Raw genomic sequence first — 16,915 nt, forward strand, 5'->3', positions numbered from 1 at the left:
GGACAGGTCGCCAGTCTGTCGCAGGGCCAACACATAGACAAAGACAACCATTCACGCTCACATTCATACCTATGGGCAGATTAGTGTTTCCAATTAACCTATCCTCATTAACTGCATGTATTTGGACTGTGGGAGGAAGCCAGAGTACCCGGGGTGAACCCACACAAACATGGAAATTAAACTCAGGACCTTCTTGCTGTGAGGCAATAGTACATGCTAACATGTCACCGTGAAAGAACCACGTCTTAAATATATATTTTATGACACATGGTACATAGACTGGTTCTTATATAGCTTGTTTTTATACTCTATCTTGAGCACTTTACACAACTTGCACATTGACACAGTACTTTTTTTCCACTGTTTCTGGGTGCTTCCTAACCAACATCCACACTCCGATGGATGCGTTGGAGAGCTACATGGGGTTAGCATCTTGCAGCGTCTTGTACTTGGCATGCAGACTAGAGCAGACTGGGACCGAACCACCAACCATCCAGTTAGTAGGTGACCTGCTCTACCACCTGAGCTACAGCCACCAAAACAACACATAGTGGAATGTTAAACAACTTTAAACAATCATTTTGTGCTGTGACAATAAGAGTCCCTGTCAGTTGCTGTTGTTGTGGTAGTAGACCGTACTGTTTGGCTGCCTGATACTGCAGAGCATCACAGAAGTACTGAACAATTGCACTCCAAGGCAATAGAGTTAGTCATTCCATTAGACAAGAAATGTATTCCTCTTTTACTTTATTAAGCAGATTTGCTGTTAAATTATTCATCTAAAATAAAGTGGGTGCCCAGAAATGCTATGCTAATATTTAGGACCTGTAAAGTTCTCATTGCTCAGACATATATGTATTTAAATAATTTTACAAACGTGAACTGACTTGACAAAGATTATGTTTTTACTCAACTTTATACGGCCTACCCATTTCACATGCTTTATTGACATAATTGTATTTTGTACTTCTATAAACTGAATCTGACTGCAAGCAGCTGCAATCTGTACTCAGAAATTTCCATTCCATTTGTAGATTGAGAGTAATTTTTTCTTCCACTTAGATGCACTTAGACTGTGAAATACTCCATTCTTCTTTTTTTTTTTAACAATCACTGTATCCATGGCAAACTGATTACAGTTGTACTGGCTCATTAGATCTCCACAGCTTTAAACAAAGCTTTCATTCATGCTTCTTCTACTTTATATTTTACTGACTATATATATATATATATATATATATATATATATATATATATATATAGAGAGAGAGAGAGAGAGAGAGAGAGAGAGAGAGAGAGAGAGATACATATGTCAATGAATCATTGCGTTAAGGTTATTGTGCTCTGTAATGGGAGGTTTTCGGTTTCCCCAATTCTCTTTCTTCTCTCCCTTTATCTCCTTACTCAATTACTACTCTCAGGCGTAGTAATGGGTCAGGTTCTTTGGATGGCCTGCCCTGTGAGTAGTGGGGTGCTGGGCTCTTTAGCGGTCAAACTCAAGCTATGCCATATTTAAGGACCAGGTGGTGCTCATATTTCTTGCCAGATCATTATTGCCTATGGTGGTGATCGGGCCCTCTGCTGTAAATCAAGTTTTCCTTGTGTGTGTTCGGTCTGAGACCATGCTCTTTTGTCTCCTTCCCAGTGATACTTTGAAGAACAACAGCTGAAGACAGAGTCCTCCATCTTCCCCAGCCTGAAAGATCTCTAGTTTCTCTCTGCCACACTTACCTGCTTAACTCCAGCCAGTCACCTTCTGTTTGGAGGAAGATTTGGTTTGCTCACTTGCCTGCCTGCTCTCTTCTGCTTATTCATTTCTTTCTCTTTCCCTCTGGACTCCATTGGCTGCCTGTATACTCGCCTGCAGTCAGCTGCTAAAGATAACCAAGTACTTCATACTCATGTGGATCTCAGCTAACTCCTGTTTCCCTCTCCGACAGGAAACTTTGACCCATTCCTATAGAGCAGCACTTACCCAATTCGGTTACTTTGATTAATTATTTGGTATTGTTGCTGTAATAATGATCTGTAAACTGACGTAAGAGTCCTCCTTTTGAGTCTTTTTTCCAATTCATTATGACAGAACGATTTGGCCATGCGTGCAGCTGTGTCCCATGTCATGTTGTTGGTTGGCCAACACGAGCAGATTCAGAGCTTGTCAGCTGAGTGGCTACAAGTAGTCCACCAATGGCTCAAATGAACAGAAAGAAATGGCGAAATAAATGAAATGAACAGTGCAATTCAAATCATGAGCTGACACAGCCTTGCTCCACTGAACCCACAGGCACGCCTCAGATGGTTGAAGCTGAACCCCTGCCCTCCATCTGTTCCATCTCCTGAGCCCTTTGGAAGTCATTTGGGTTGTTGTGGATGGTTTCTGTTGCAATGGTTACTGTTGTTTAGCTAAACATCTTGCTCCTTTACAAATGATCCCTCTTAAATGCACCACTTAATGGGTTTGCTTATAGAGGTAGGGCTCTCCAGTGGGCAGAATCTTACCCAAACATTAACCCTGTTGAGTCCTTCATTTATGAATGATTTGTGGAGGATTCAGGATGGTTTTTGACCATCCTTTTCATGAGGAAGAGGAAGCAAGGAGGGTTTAAAATTTATGTCAAGTAAGTAAAAGTGTGCAGCAATTTCTGTTGAGTTTTGGATGCTGAAACGAGAGTATATGTTCTATCATGTCTGAGCTATCTTCTCAAGGTGACCCTGCCAGTTTGGATCATTTAATCTCATTAACCATAAAAGTTAACTATCACCAGCAGAAGCAGGTTCTGGAGAGAAACCTTAAATTCCAGTTATCCGCGGTTCCTACCACCTGATCCTCTCTAACTTCCACTTCCGGTGTCAGTGGACAGGATCATTCTGAGGAGTCAGTGCAGCTCAGCCGTGCTTAAACTAACTTTGCAAGAATTGCAGAAAAGGATCAAGGCTAAAGTCTGCATCTACTGTGGCCAACCCGGCCATTTCATTAGCCCCAGGAGGCCAAAAGAAAATGCCTCCCAGGAGAAGTGGGGATGTTGGTGGAAAGCACCCAATTTCAAACTGTTTCTAAAATGTTGTTGCCAGCATCCTTCTGTTTTATTCAGGATTCTGTGACTTTCCAAGCTGTAACTGACTCTGGAGCTAAACAAAGCTTGTTAGACAGTCAATTTATTCAGAAACTTGGAATACCACAAAGCTATTAACCACTTTTCTCTGGTCAATTGCTATCCCTGCCAGTTCCTAGTCACTCTCTGTCACACATAGCTCTGGATCTTTTTACTGGTCTGCCCTCCTCTGAAGGCAACTATATAATGCTCACCCTTATCAATAGATTTTCTAAAGCTGCTCCTTTTATAGCATTACCCAAGCCCCGTTTGACCACAGAGACTGCTCAACTACTTGTCCAGCACGTGTTCTCCCATTTCTGTTGATACAGTATCAGATAGAGGCCTTCAATTAATCTCCTAAGTAGGGAAGACTTGTTGTGGGGCATTTAGACCTAGTGTTATTAGCTTGTCTTCAGGGTTCCATCTCCAATCAAGCAGCCAAACTAAGAGACCAAATCAGGAGTTAGAAGCTGGATTATGTTGTCTTGTTTCTTCAAATCCTACCTCCTGTATTAACTATCTAACTTGGATTAAATATGCTTTTAACACTTCCACCTCTGCAGTTACTGGAAGCTCTCCTATCAAGACCTCTTTAGGGTAACAACCACCTTTGTTTCCTGCCCAAAACTCATGGTCCCTTTGAGCCAAGAAATTGTTTTCCTTTTAGAGATGTGGGCTGGGTTACCTTCGCTTCAGTGATCACACCTGTTGCCCGTTCCTGTTCCTGCAGAGGAGTACCCGAGTCTGTTATTCCAACCTTTCATTAGATGTTAGATGTTTCTTGTTTCTGGAATAAATATCTGTAAACTGCCACAATCTGATTGTGACAAATTCTCTGTGTACTATATGCACTGCAGTGTTATTTATGATTACAATCAAATTTTCAAGATTTTTCTTTTCTTTTTCATCTTTTCAGTTTGAATAGTAAAAGAAATGAAAACTACAAGGACCAAAAAGTAAGCATCAGAGCATTTGACTCCCTTAAACACTGGAAATCCTGTTACATGAGAGCCAGTCAGAAGTACAATATATCTGCCTGGATGAACATGGTGGAAATAAATAAATCACTGACTAGGCTGAACTTCAGCTGCATAAATAAATACACCCTGGCAGAATCAGGTTAGGCAAAAGGATCCTTCATAACTTCCAGTCGAGTAAGACTAGTGTAAGACTTTAATCTGTAAAGAAGCAAACTAAATCCATTGCAACTTATAAAGGAAAAGTTGCTCTGTCACATGGGTTCCAGCAGAGATGCATCCATAGATCTGAACATTTCTTCCTCTGGCACACTGTGCATAAAATGTATGCTTACTCTAGTCAATCTAAGATTAACAGACTGATTTGCCCATTCCTAACTTTTTTGCTCTCTCTGAAAGGTTTTGCTTCTTCAGCCTAATGACTTGTGAGTCAATTGTCCAATTACCTCTGAGATGTTAGTACTAGAAAGTCCATATTACCTTTTATAGCCACTATGTTACAACTTTGGCGATTTAGCTTTTTACCCTCTTTAACAGGATATTTTAGAGGGAAAAACGTCTGCTGAGAATGGAGGACTTGGAATGCCAATATCCTATCTGCTCCTCTGAGGAAAGACTGCTATTTTATATATTTTTATATATATATATATATATATATATATATATATATATATATATATATATATATATATATATATATATACACACACACACATACACTCTCAGCGTTTTTAGCAAGTACACGTTTTGAGTGCATGCATGAACATGAAGTAGAATTTACCAGTAGTTGTTTGCTTTGTATAACAAGCTACTGAACAGTTTGGGGGGCATTTCATACTCTTATTGTCTCAATATAAATACATTGTACATGTACGTATAAAGCATATACCTTTACAGCAAGACTTAAGAAATGTAGAAATCTTATAATGAATCAGGAAAAATGCCATTATTATGGATAAAGGACCTTGTCGGGAAATGGAAAGCTCCTTTACTGAATTAACAACACACACACACACACTCACACTTTGAATGTACATGCTGATCCCATTCATCATTGTCCTAATTACAGGCCAAGCAGATTGCAGTCAATAGTATTGACTGGCCCTGCAGATGCTGCAGGTTACAGTGGCTCTGAGCTCTTTATTGTCCTTGCTGTCCCCAAAAATCTTTCGCTAAGAAGAAAGAGGACAGAGACGTCTATGTGGCAAAAAGTCATCTGCTGGAAAGCAAATAATTCAAGGAAGCTGCATAGCTCAAGGGAGAAAATACAGATAACATATAGAAAGGGCTTGTCAAGGTTTTGAGTCCCCAACCCAGAATTTTGAGTTTTCTTGGGCTTTAAATTTTTTTTACTTTTTGGTTTTGTTCTTAGTTATTTATTGTTTATATCAGATTTTCTTCTTCTTTCGGAACTCGAGTCTTAGCTCTTTGTTCCAGTTTATGTTTCCATTAGTATAGTTTAGCTGGACAACATGAATTTTCAAAATCTTATGTAACTAACAAAATTACATTTAAATGCAAAGGTAATAGTGGGGTGGCTGTAGCTCAGGAGGTAGAGCAGGTCACCTACTGACCAGTTCAATCCCTGGTTAGGAAGCACTCAAAGTTTAGAAGAAAGTGAATGTGGCATGTTGTATAGAGCGCTTTGAGTACTTTGACAGAGTAGAAAAGCGCTATATAAAAATAATGTAAGGTAAAGACCCAACAATAATATAGAGAAAACCAACAATCATAAGAGCACGTGGCAACAGTGGGAAGAAAAAACTTCCTTTTAACAGGAAGAAACCTACGGCAGAACTAGGCTCAGGGAGGGGCGGCCATCTGAGTTCAGGGTGAGGGTGGGAGCCAGAGATAAATAATAACTTGTGATTAAATGCAGAGTGGTCTGTAAACACATAGAAAGTGAAAAGAGATGAGTAAAGACAAAACTCCCAAAATAACTGAAGCAGTTCAGTCAGTAAGCTTTTAGTTTTAGGAAAATATTATGCAGAACTTCCTTTTCACCCATTTGGTAATCCACTGATGAAAACGAAAAGTATGCGTCTTGATATATAATCTGGCCATTTTAACCTTTTCCTAATTCATCATCGCTAAAATCCCCGTATGTATAATATATATTTTTTAATATGACTGAAGTCCTTTGCAGTGCTACTGAAAAATAGAAGACAAAGTGAAGCTGCATTCCTTCCTGTGCCAGCAAAGCATTCCAGAGTAGGATTTCAAAAGCTGCTCCAGTAATTAATCACATTAACAGCAACAACAACAACATAACAAGTGTTATAACTCTGACACAAATTCACAAAACATCTTTCTATTACTTGCTTGGGGCTATAAAAACTCTAGAAATATGTTAATTTTAATTAAAAATCAACATGCTAGAGTAACAGGTTCAAGCTCTTGAGAATTTGCTTTTATGCCTAACGTTATATATATAACCATAACTTATAGACATCATGGCTCTGATGTCTATAAGCATGCAACTCAGAAACATGTATGCATTAGAGTCCAGTGCATATGGCCTGCAATGGCTAGGGGTTCATTCACTGCCAAGAGCCATGATTAATGCACAGACACTGTGAGAAGACCAACACGGGGTCCCAATCTGTAACCTCAAGGGAGGTAACCTAGTTCTGCTGGGGATAGTGAAAGAGGTAATAGAAACTTTATATTTTTCTTTAGACCTCCCTCATAGACCTATAATCCTGAGACGTTCACATGGCTGTGCAGACACAAATCTGAGTAATCAAACTGATTCTCTGTAAAAATAAGAGAGAACAATCATTATCTATGTATTTTGTGCATGCATATAAAAACATGGGATTGTTTTAACAGATTTCTGGGATTTGACTGCTTTCTGGAAACAGAGAAGCACAGTTACACGTGTAACCTCGTTTATGGACGCCTAATCTGAAGGCTAGAGAGACTCAAGTTGCAGTTTGGATTAACGTTACTTGCTGTACAAGCCGTCAACATCATATTTTTTAATTTTTTACAAAATTGACATGAATGCAGCAAAATAAAAATAAAAGACCTGCCGAGCAACTTTACAAAAATCCTTTTTAATCCTGTGAAATTTAACCAGCTAAAAGTCAGATTGGGTCATATTAAGATATATGGAGAAAATACTCTGAAAACATTTACAAAATGTTCAGCATGCAACTCAGCATGATCTCGCTCTCTTCCTGTTCTTGTGACATTAAAAAAATAGAAAATGCGGTTTCCACTGTAAATTGATAGAATAGTGTATAACTATTATTTCCTAGTGATAAGCAAGAGTGGGATAGTTTTACCCTCTCTGTTCACCCACTTGTATATCACTGTGTGACAGTGGCTCTCAGAGAGTTGAGTCAGTGGACACAATATAAACTATGTGATGGAGGCCTTTGTGTTTAAATGTATCCATTTACCAGTTGATTTCATTCATTTTCTAGAGGCTGACATGTCCGTTGTTTTACGTGCGTTGAGTGTGATCTTTTTCATAGTACCAGGGCTCTTTCTGGTCTATTCTTGACTTGATGTGACACAGGTTAAAAATATACTTCAGTGATAACCAAACTCAACCTAATAACGACCACATACAGCTTCACCAATCCAAACTATCCATCTGCCAAAGTTGGTGTTCTTGTTCAAAAAACCCATTCACCAATTCAAAAAATAGAAAGCGACTTCTAATTCAGCCTTGCAGCTTGAACTACAGGTGATTCAGTCAAATAGAACCTGTATTAATGGCACTGTTTCATTATAACTAAAGTTCACGTATGATTGAGTTTGACATCTTGAACTATACTGTATATCCTCTTGCTTAAAACGAAAATAAAGGTAAAGGTAAACTATGCAGAGTTGGAGATGTCTGTCAGTGTCCATTTTTATCTATGGTGTTAAGGTAGATGGTTAAAAAGGCATTATATCTAGAAAGTGGACGCCTTATGACTTGGACATACAAGACAGGACAGCTATACATCACATATTGAAAGTCTCAGAGGAGGGCCTGACCCAATTAGACTGACCTTATTTAGTTGGCAATGCTGTTGAGTCTGCGCAGTGTGGAAACAATATTTGTGAACCAACGAGATTAGTATGTGTGTGTTTATGAGGTGGGAGTGTTGTCCCACTGCGTCTTCACATCACTGTAGTTAACGAGGCACAAACAGGTCAGAACTGGTTTAACGCTGGCCCAGCTAACGATCATTTTCTCTCTTTGAACTTAATTAGTTGATGAGGAGCAGCTGCGTTGGCCTTGTAAGTTTCAAAGCCTCAAAATTAGGCTGAGTGGTGGTCACAATCCTGACACTTTGGCACACATGTTCATATGCACTGTATTTGTCAGATGCTTTTCTAAAGACGTGCAAACGTATGGGCCTCTTTTATAAACAGAATCACAGATAAAAGCAGGAACACAAGTCTAATACACACTACCATCTTCAGCTATGTAAACACTCTTAATTAATCATTTGCATGTAAAAATGCTGCTTGCAACAGTTATTAGACAAGGGAACAGAAACAACAAAGAAAAATCACAATTGCACTGAATGCTCAATTGATACAGGAGTTGCATAATAGGACAAAAGGACATGTTCTGTTTGGTGGACACTTTGGTTCTGGAATGGGAATCAGGGCAAAATCTACTAAACTGAAAAATGTAACTCACACTATCATGTCTTTGGTTTCAGAGCAAAGGGCTGCGGCAAGAGGTAAGGGAAAAAGTAAATGGTTTGACTACAAATGCATCAGCAAGGTACCTCAACAACTAATATCAAGGCACTTCATTACAGAAATGTTACAGTAAACAGTTTACGAATAGTTAATAAGGGGGGTTTAAAGCATTTCTGCACAAGCATCACTTTTCACACCCAGAAGCTACAGCCATCGTTTACCTGCCTGAGTGCATGTATTCAACTTGGCGCACAACAACCTCTACACTTGTATGGTAACAGTGAGGCGTTGCTAACTGAGCTAAATGCAAACATCATCATGCAAGCAAGCTTACACTAATTATGTTTTGCAGGTGTATAGCATCACCGCCATGTTGGTTGCGTGTTTTATTGTGCTAAACACAAACTATTTCTGTACGACTAATGGATATGTCATTACTTTTGCAGTACAAAGACAAAGCACAGAAAACATCGACTGCATCCATAATCAAGAGCCTTGGCCTATTTTTTATTCTGTAAATTGTTTACAGGCTCAAAACTAAATTAATTATTCCACCCTTGTCCTTGACTCACTTGTCTACCTGACTTCAGCATCTCTTTGTTCAAATGGCCTAATTACAGCAGCGTGAATAAGATGAATATGAACATAAAGTCTGATACCAGCTTTAAATGAAACACGGAATTTCTCATTTGGAGTTTTTACTCTGCTAAATCTATTTGCATATCTCACCAGCCTAAAAATCAGATTATACACTAGTTTGTTTTGAGTATGTTTTGAGGAATAAATGCTATGATTTCTGTTCAATGATTAGTGTAAGGCTTAACTTCTAAACTTCCGTACACAATGAAGCAATGCTTCACTTACAAATGACTAAATATGCAGAACGGTCTTTTAATCCTAGTCCGCCCATTACGATTCCATAAACAGATTACATTTGCTCATAATCAGTGTGATCTGACACTATTTGCCCATAAACAACAACAAAAATGTCTATCCCATACTGTAACTCTTGTTCAACAAGGAGGGAAGATATAACAAATTCCCTGATAGGAGGATCTAACTTCCTAACTGAGTTACTCTGTGTACCAATCCTGTAGATTTATTCCAGTGAATAATGTAATATAGACAGTGTCACTGTATCTCTGTCAAACCAACCCTAATCTTATGTGTAGATCTGGGTCACTACCCCCAAGTGTTCCCTACTGGTTTCATTAAACATTAACTGTGTCTAAGTATATTTTTATGTCTATGCCTCTTGAAACCACAGATGAGTTCCACTTGGAGGGGAAATGAGATACAAGTCCGCTGACTTATCTCCTTTCCTCTGCTGTTATAACAGGGTTTTACAGGAGTTCTTGCTCTTTTTGATTGTTTGAGCAGATTTGTTACAGACTGAAAAAAGGACAAGGGATTTTGGGAGCTACAGATAGTGTCGGTCTCGCCATCAAGTCTCATGGTACTGACAATAAATAATAAAACGTTTAGTAAATGTAATAAATGTGGCCTTAATATGACAAAGAGAAGAGAGAGTAAAATGGACAGTCAAAGAATGTAAAGAAGCTAGTTCTCACCGAGGTTACATATTGTATGTTCCGGCACAGTTTTGTCTCCCGGGGAAAGTCGGAAAGATCCAAGAAGTTGTCCACCACCACTTGGCCAATCAAATCATGGCGAGAGAACCTGTCAAAGTCGTAAATACTGAAGTGTAGCTTACGATTCGACAGATCTGCGTACGCCACAGGAAAGAGGAACACTTCATCAAAAACCGGGTTGAGTGTCTTCCGGTGCACCTTGGTCTGGTGCTTGGTTTTGCGGTCGGGCAGCAGGTAGATTTTGACGTAAGGATCAGAGGTCCCTGAGAAATCCTTGGCAGGAAGGTCCTGGGCCTTGTGGATCTTCACGATCAGCTGCTCCAGGTCAAAGTCAAACTTAAGGATAAAGTGAAGGCGCCCACAGTTAGAGGTTCTATGGCCATCTTCTGCATCTATCGAGCGCTGCTTGTAAAGTTCTGGTTTGATCCGACCCAAACCAGACAAAGACTCCTGGCGCTGGAACTGAGCAGGGTTGAAGTCGGGATTGGATAAGTTCATTTGACGACGGAAGGAGTTGTGCCTGTAACAAAGTGGTGTAATTGGAAGGTATATAAGGCAATTCAAATTATTCAGCAAATATATTCTTAAATATTTGCATCTACTGTGTTCTCTAGCAGCTGAGGCCTGTACTACAAAGTAGGATTTTGGGTTTAACAGGCTAACTTAAGGTCTAACCCTGCGTTTTCAGTGTTACAAGATTGGTACAAATTTTCCTTGATAACTTATACTGCACATGTAAAATGTTCTGGAGGGAGTTATTTTTGAGAAATGAGAGCAAAATATAAAAAACTAAATATTGTCACCGTTCCTTAAAGAGTCCAAAGATATAGTTTCACTGACAGTAATACAGTGGGGCAAAAAAGTATTTAGTCAGCCACCGATTGTGCAAGTTCCCCCACTTAAAATGATGACAGAGGTCAGTCATTTGCACCAGAGGTACACTTCAACTGTGAGAGACAGAATGTGAAAAAAAAATCCATGAATGCACATGGTAGGATTTGTAAAGAATTTATTCGTAAATTAGGGTGGAAAATAAGTATTTGGTCACCTCAAACAAGGAAAATCTCTGGCTCTCACAGACCTGTAACGTCTTCTGTACGAAGCTTTTCTGTCCCCCACTCGTTACCTGTATGAATGGCACCTGTTTGAACTCATCATCTGTATAAAAGACACCTGTCCACAGCCTCAAACAGTCAGACTCCAAACTCCGCCATGGCCAAGACCAAAGAGCTTTCGAAGGACACCAGGAAAAGTATTGTAGACCTGCACCAGACTGGGAAGAGTGAATCTACAATAGGCAAGCAGCTTGGTGTGAAAAAATCAACTGTGGGAGCAATCATCAGAAAATGGAAGACATACAAGACCACTGATAATCTCCCACGATCTGGGGCTCCACGCAAGATCCCATCCCGTGGGGTCAAAATGATCATGAGAACGGTGAGCAAAGATCCCAGAACCACACGGGGGGACCTGGTGAATGACCTGCAGAGAGCTGGGACCAAAGTAACAAAGGTCACCATCAGTAACACACTACAACGGCAGGGAATCAAATCCCGCAGTGCCAGACGTTCCGCTGCTGAAGCCAGTGCATGTCCAGGCCCGTCTGAAGTTTGCCAGAGAGCACATGGATGATACAGCAGAGGATTGGGAGAATGTCATGTGGTCAGATGAAACCAAAGTAGAACTTTTTGGTATAAACTCAACTCGTCGTGTTTGGAGGAAGAAGAATACTGAGTTGCATCCCAAGAACACCATACCTACTGTGAAGCATGGGGGTGGAAACATCATGCTATGGGGCTGTTTTTCTGCCAAGGGGACAGGACGACTGATCCGTGTTAAGGACAGAATGAATGGGGCCATGTATCGTGAGATTTTGAGCCAAAACCTCCTTCCATCAGTGAGAACTTTGAAGATGAAACGAGGCTGGGTCTTCGAACATGACAATGATCCAAAACACACCGCCCGGGCAACAAAGGAGTGGCTCCGTAAGAAGCATTTGAAAGTCCTGGAGTGGCCTAGCCAGTCTCCAGACCTCAACCCCATAGAAAATCTGTGGCGGGAGTTGAAAGTCCGTGTTGCTCGGCGACAGCCCCAAAACATCACTGCTCTCGAGAAGATCTGCATGGAGGAATGGGCCAAAATACCAGCTACTGTGTGTGCAAACCTGGTAAAGACCTATAGTAGACGTTTGACCTCTGTTATTGCCAACAAAGGTTATGTTACAAAGTATTGAGTTGTATTTTTGTTATTGACCAAATACTTATTTTCCACCCTGATTTACGAATAAATTCTTTACAAATCCTACCATGTGGATTCATGGATTTTTTTTTTCCACATTCTGTCTCTCACAGTTGAAGTGTACCTCTGGTGCAAATTACTGACCTCTGTCATCATTTTAGGTGGGGGAACTTGCACAATCGGTGGCTGACTAAATACTTTTTTGCCCCACTGTAGGTCTTGTAGTTCTGACAAACTATATACAGTCTGTTGTTCCCGGATACGCATCAATAAATATTAAGAGCACCTTTATTTCTATGCTAAGGATGTCGTAGTGTAATCACAGCTGATGTGAAGCTTCACCTGGCATTAGTTGAATGAATGATGTCACATTGGAAGTTAACATTTGGTGTGAAAGAACCAACAGGGTAAGTGAAAAAGTTAAGAAAGTTAAGAAAAAGATATCCTGGATATCCCGAACTTGCTTTGTAGCACACATCCCTGATGTATACTGTCACTTTCCTAATTAAGAATCTCTGAACTCTGTCTGTCATCTGTATTTAACCTGTCAGCAACACTAAATACTGGACAACAGTTTTAAGAACTACTTACCGTACAGAAGAGGTAGGTTCAGTAATCTGTCTCTGAACCCTGTCCCTGGCCAGAGTGTGAGCATGGTTTTTCTCCACCTTAGTTTGCGTCTCCAGTGGGATGTCAGGTGATGTGTGGCTTATCTTCAAGGCCGACTCCGGGACAGGCACACCCGAAGGGGGCCCCGAAGGCTCCTTCACACAGCCATCTTCACTGTATTCCCTTTCCTCCCCGTCCACCTGCACAGCACATATAAATGTGTCTGCATTACTGCATGCTATTAAAAAAATATAATGTGGGAATGCTTAGTTAGACTGTTAAATTAATTTCTTGGCTGTATTTTTAAACAGAAGTGCCTTAAACCTGAAATGCTTCCAGCTCTTTAAATACTTGAGTCATTATCCTTTTTCTTATTTTAAGATAAAAAATTTTTTTTAAAAGACATGTACTTTTTTGAAACATGATGTGTTTCTGTTGTAGACTTATTCCTGTAGCGCGACTGCCACTAATCACGGTTAAAATGTTATAATATGAAGCTCTAAAGACTGCCCTTCTTGGAAAATAAGTAAAAAAAAATAAGTGCATGGCAACAATCAAATAAAGAGATTGATATCTGCAAGGTTGTTAGCTTAGCATTAGAACTAGATGAAATAAAAAATAGTTCAAGGACAGTCCAGTAAGTCTTTCCTAAGTTTCTGGGATCTTATCATCGCTGTAAAGTTGGCAGACAACCACCAAAAAAGAAGCAAATCTTTTGACTGTAGCTTTGATTGATTAAGCAAACGATTGTTTTAGCTTCCCTTTGCGCTAACATAGCTCAGACGACAAACACTCAGGATGAAATTTGTACACAATTTGAAAGTAGTGGTGGCAGTGTACTCGCACCAGTACAATGCCAAGTAGAAAACCCCAGTCAAATAGAAAATACACATTATAAAAAAGGCTTCCTGTTTGTGTGTATAATTATACATAGTTCAAATAGCACTACTGCTTGAAACAGATGCAAAACTATGTTACTAAGTTCTCTCTTTAAGGCCATCTAATAGAGAACAGGACATTTTTGGATCACTCTGGGTGATTAGATCTTTAGTCATGTAAAAGTTGAGTAGAGCTGGAATTATTTTAAGTGAAAAAACTCTACAGACCAAGAAGAATGATAAGGTTACACTGCCCAGTCCCAACAGCTTCAACAAGCCCAACAAAACATTCAAAAGAGTAGACTCTCAGAGACACTGCTTCTTGTACCTGTGCATGACACATGTGCTTCTTTGTTAGCACCAATGTTAACAGGTTAGTCTCATGTGAGTTGTTTGTTTTGTAGAGATTGGATGTGACACATTTGTCAGCAAAAGTAGACCACAAACCACTTTTCATAGTCATATCTATATCATGGCAATAGCATTACATAATTTATGCTTTTCATTACATTTTTAATATCTAGAATATATAAGAACCGTTTTATACATTACCTTGGGTATCTGCATTCTCACGCAAAAATTCCAACATAGTATAGTTAGTTATATAGTTATAGAGAAAGTTGGATGGGTTTATAAAGGGTTTTCAATTTTTCCAGCTTATCTGTCTATTGCCAATGTGCAAAAAGTACAGCAGTTGCACTGATCCCAGAACCTGGGTATTTCCATTCCATGCCACATGTGAGCTGGTGTCACACAGTGGAAATTTGTGTATATCTTGTATGTGGGTTTTATTCTGATTTTTAGTGTTTATTTATGAGTGTCGTTTTATTTGCATGGTTTTATTCTGTTTCTATTGCTTTTAGTGTTTTATGTGACATGGTTTTTATCCACTGTGGACTGGCTGCACATGGGCATATGTGAGTAACGCTTTCCCCACTGTCATATGCTGGGTGCAGCTGTGCTGGGAAAGGGTTGCCATGGCTATAAGCCAGGGTCTCTTCCGGGACGAGTTTTCTGGCCCCTATTTGTGTATTTGCAGGGTGCTGACGCGAGGGGATCCATGGTGGCATCGCGTGGAGGATTCCGGTGCGAAATGGAAGCTGGGCTGGGATGTGGTGGGCCCAGTGAGTGGACAAGAGGGGGATAGGAGGCTCCTCCTCGTCGGCCTAAGACAGGGCTGGCATGGACCCAACTCATGCAAAGGAATCTCTGGCCTGCTGGTGGACCCATAATGCATCCAGGGTTGTGGGACATTACATCAGGGGATTTTAGTAAATGTAGAAAATTGTATTTTTACTAGTTTTAGCATTGGGTTTGTTTATTCCGGGGGGAGATTTAGCTGTCAATAATATTTTTATCATGTATGTTTTTAAGGGTGGTTTTTATTGGTGTTTTCTGGACTAGTAATAAACTGTTTCTGATCAGACCTGCTTCATCTCTGTGCCCTTGGTATCTGACTCGCTTGCTCCCCCTTGTATTTTAAAGAATCTTTCTTTTTAGCACGACATTCTGGCGCGACCGCTTTAGTGTCCCCGTTTGTTACACTGGCACAACTGTGACTATAATTGTCAAAGGTAAACTCAATATAGAAAGACAAGGCTGGCAGTAGCAGAGCTGCAGAAGCGACACTGATGGTATAGATGACACCTGCTTGCAATCAGCAGCATTTCAGTTCAGGTTGTCATCGTGTACCAATTAGCTGAGCAGCTCTTTGGGCTTGAGAGAAATATTGCAGTATGAGGTTGTAGGATGACCTTTAAAATGGATTTTAATTCTAATTTGGCAGTGGCTATCTAACAACATCATTACAGTTTGACAACACAAGTACAATATCAAGTCCTGTTAGTATTAAACTGTGTAGTATAAGAGTTTTATATAAATCATATTCTATAAAGGCCGTATTATTTTAGGAGTAATCTTGCAGTGCAAGTAGACTGATTACATACAAAAAAGCGGCATTAAGACAAAGTGAAATACAATTTTCACTGGAGATTTTTGGAGTATCTGGTTGTCCAAGATGCACACCATATCACTGTAACAACCGGGTTGGATTTTGGCCGAATATGACGTTGGTTGCATGTGATATCCTCTTGTGACCCCTGGTTTCCTATCTGCATCTGTACTGTGAAATTCAATACTGGCAAATTCAAAGAAAAGTATTCTTTAAAAAAAATGATTTTTACTGCTCCTTTCTGTTTACATGATATTCCCATTAAAACTAAATGTTGCTCATACAAGTAATTAACCCTGCTCTTCCTCCTTACCTCTGTGAGGACAGGTTGTTGGTCTCCTCCCAAGAAGTGTGCCCCCTTGAGGACATCTGGGAGGAAACGACCACTTAGTGGCACCCAGCACAGCTTCCATGAGACAAAGAGGGAGACGCTGAAGAGAGCCAGACCACAGGTGGTCACCAGCAGAGACAACAGGCTCACCGATACATCTAGAGATGGAAGAGAAAAAGGAGGCGGAGATGCTCAGCGAACGGTGAACGCAGCTTTGCCTGTGAAAAATGCTGGCACAGATAAACCAAGCTCCCTACGGAGGACAGACTGTGTTTATTAAGAATGCAAAGTTAAAAAAGAAAATATAACATTTTCTCATAGTAGGCTAAAGTTTAAGAAAAAAATATGTTTAATGAACTATCCAAAAATCCCAGCAATTAGACAGAGATACATTACCATGTTGATAAGGTGCTAAAAGGCCACATCAAAATATTCTAAACAATCTTGAAAGGGAAAAAATGATCAGGGAGAGATGACCCATTTAAATTATTACCTAATTCTAATAAATAATGATTATTAATTATAATTCTTTTTCAACAGTCATATAATCTTTCCTCTTATTAGGATGTTTTAAAGACTGAATAGATAGAA

At 39.8% G+C, this 16,915-nt stretch overlaps 1 protein-coding gene across 1 annotated transcript in view; it reads right to left on the minus strand.

Annotated features, from left to right (window-relative positions):
* Positions 1 to 16,915, minus strand: part of syt9b (synaptotagmin IXb) — a 50,740-nt gene that overhangs the window by 10,587 nt on the left and 23,238 nt on the right. Inside the window, exons 2-4 of the mRNA XM_040035927.1 lie at positions 16,307 to 16,482; positions 13,147 to 13,364; positions 10,297 to 10,837 (exon numbers count right to left, since the gene is read on the minus strand). Of these exons, the coding sequence (XP_039891861.1) occupies positions 10,297 to 10,837; positions 13,147 to 13,364; positions 16,307 to 16,482 (935 nt within the window). The remainder of the gene's footprint in view (positions 1 to 10,296; positions 10,838 to 13,146; positions 13,365 to 16,306; positions 16,483 to 16,915) is intronic.

The sequence above is a fragment of the Simochromis diagramma genome, unplaced genomic scaffold (genome assembly GCF_900408965.1).
Source record: "Simochromis diagramma unplaced genomic scaffold, fSimDia1.1 OVJJ01000333.1, whole genome shotgun sequence".
NCBI classification, from domain to species: domain Eukaryota; kingdom Metazoa; phylum Chordata; class Actinopteri; order Cichliformes; family Cichlidae; genus Simochromis; species Simochromis diagramma.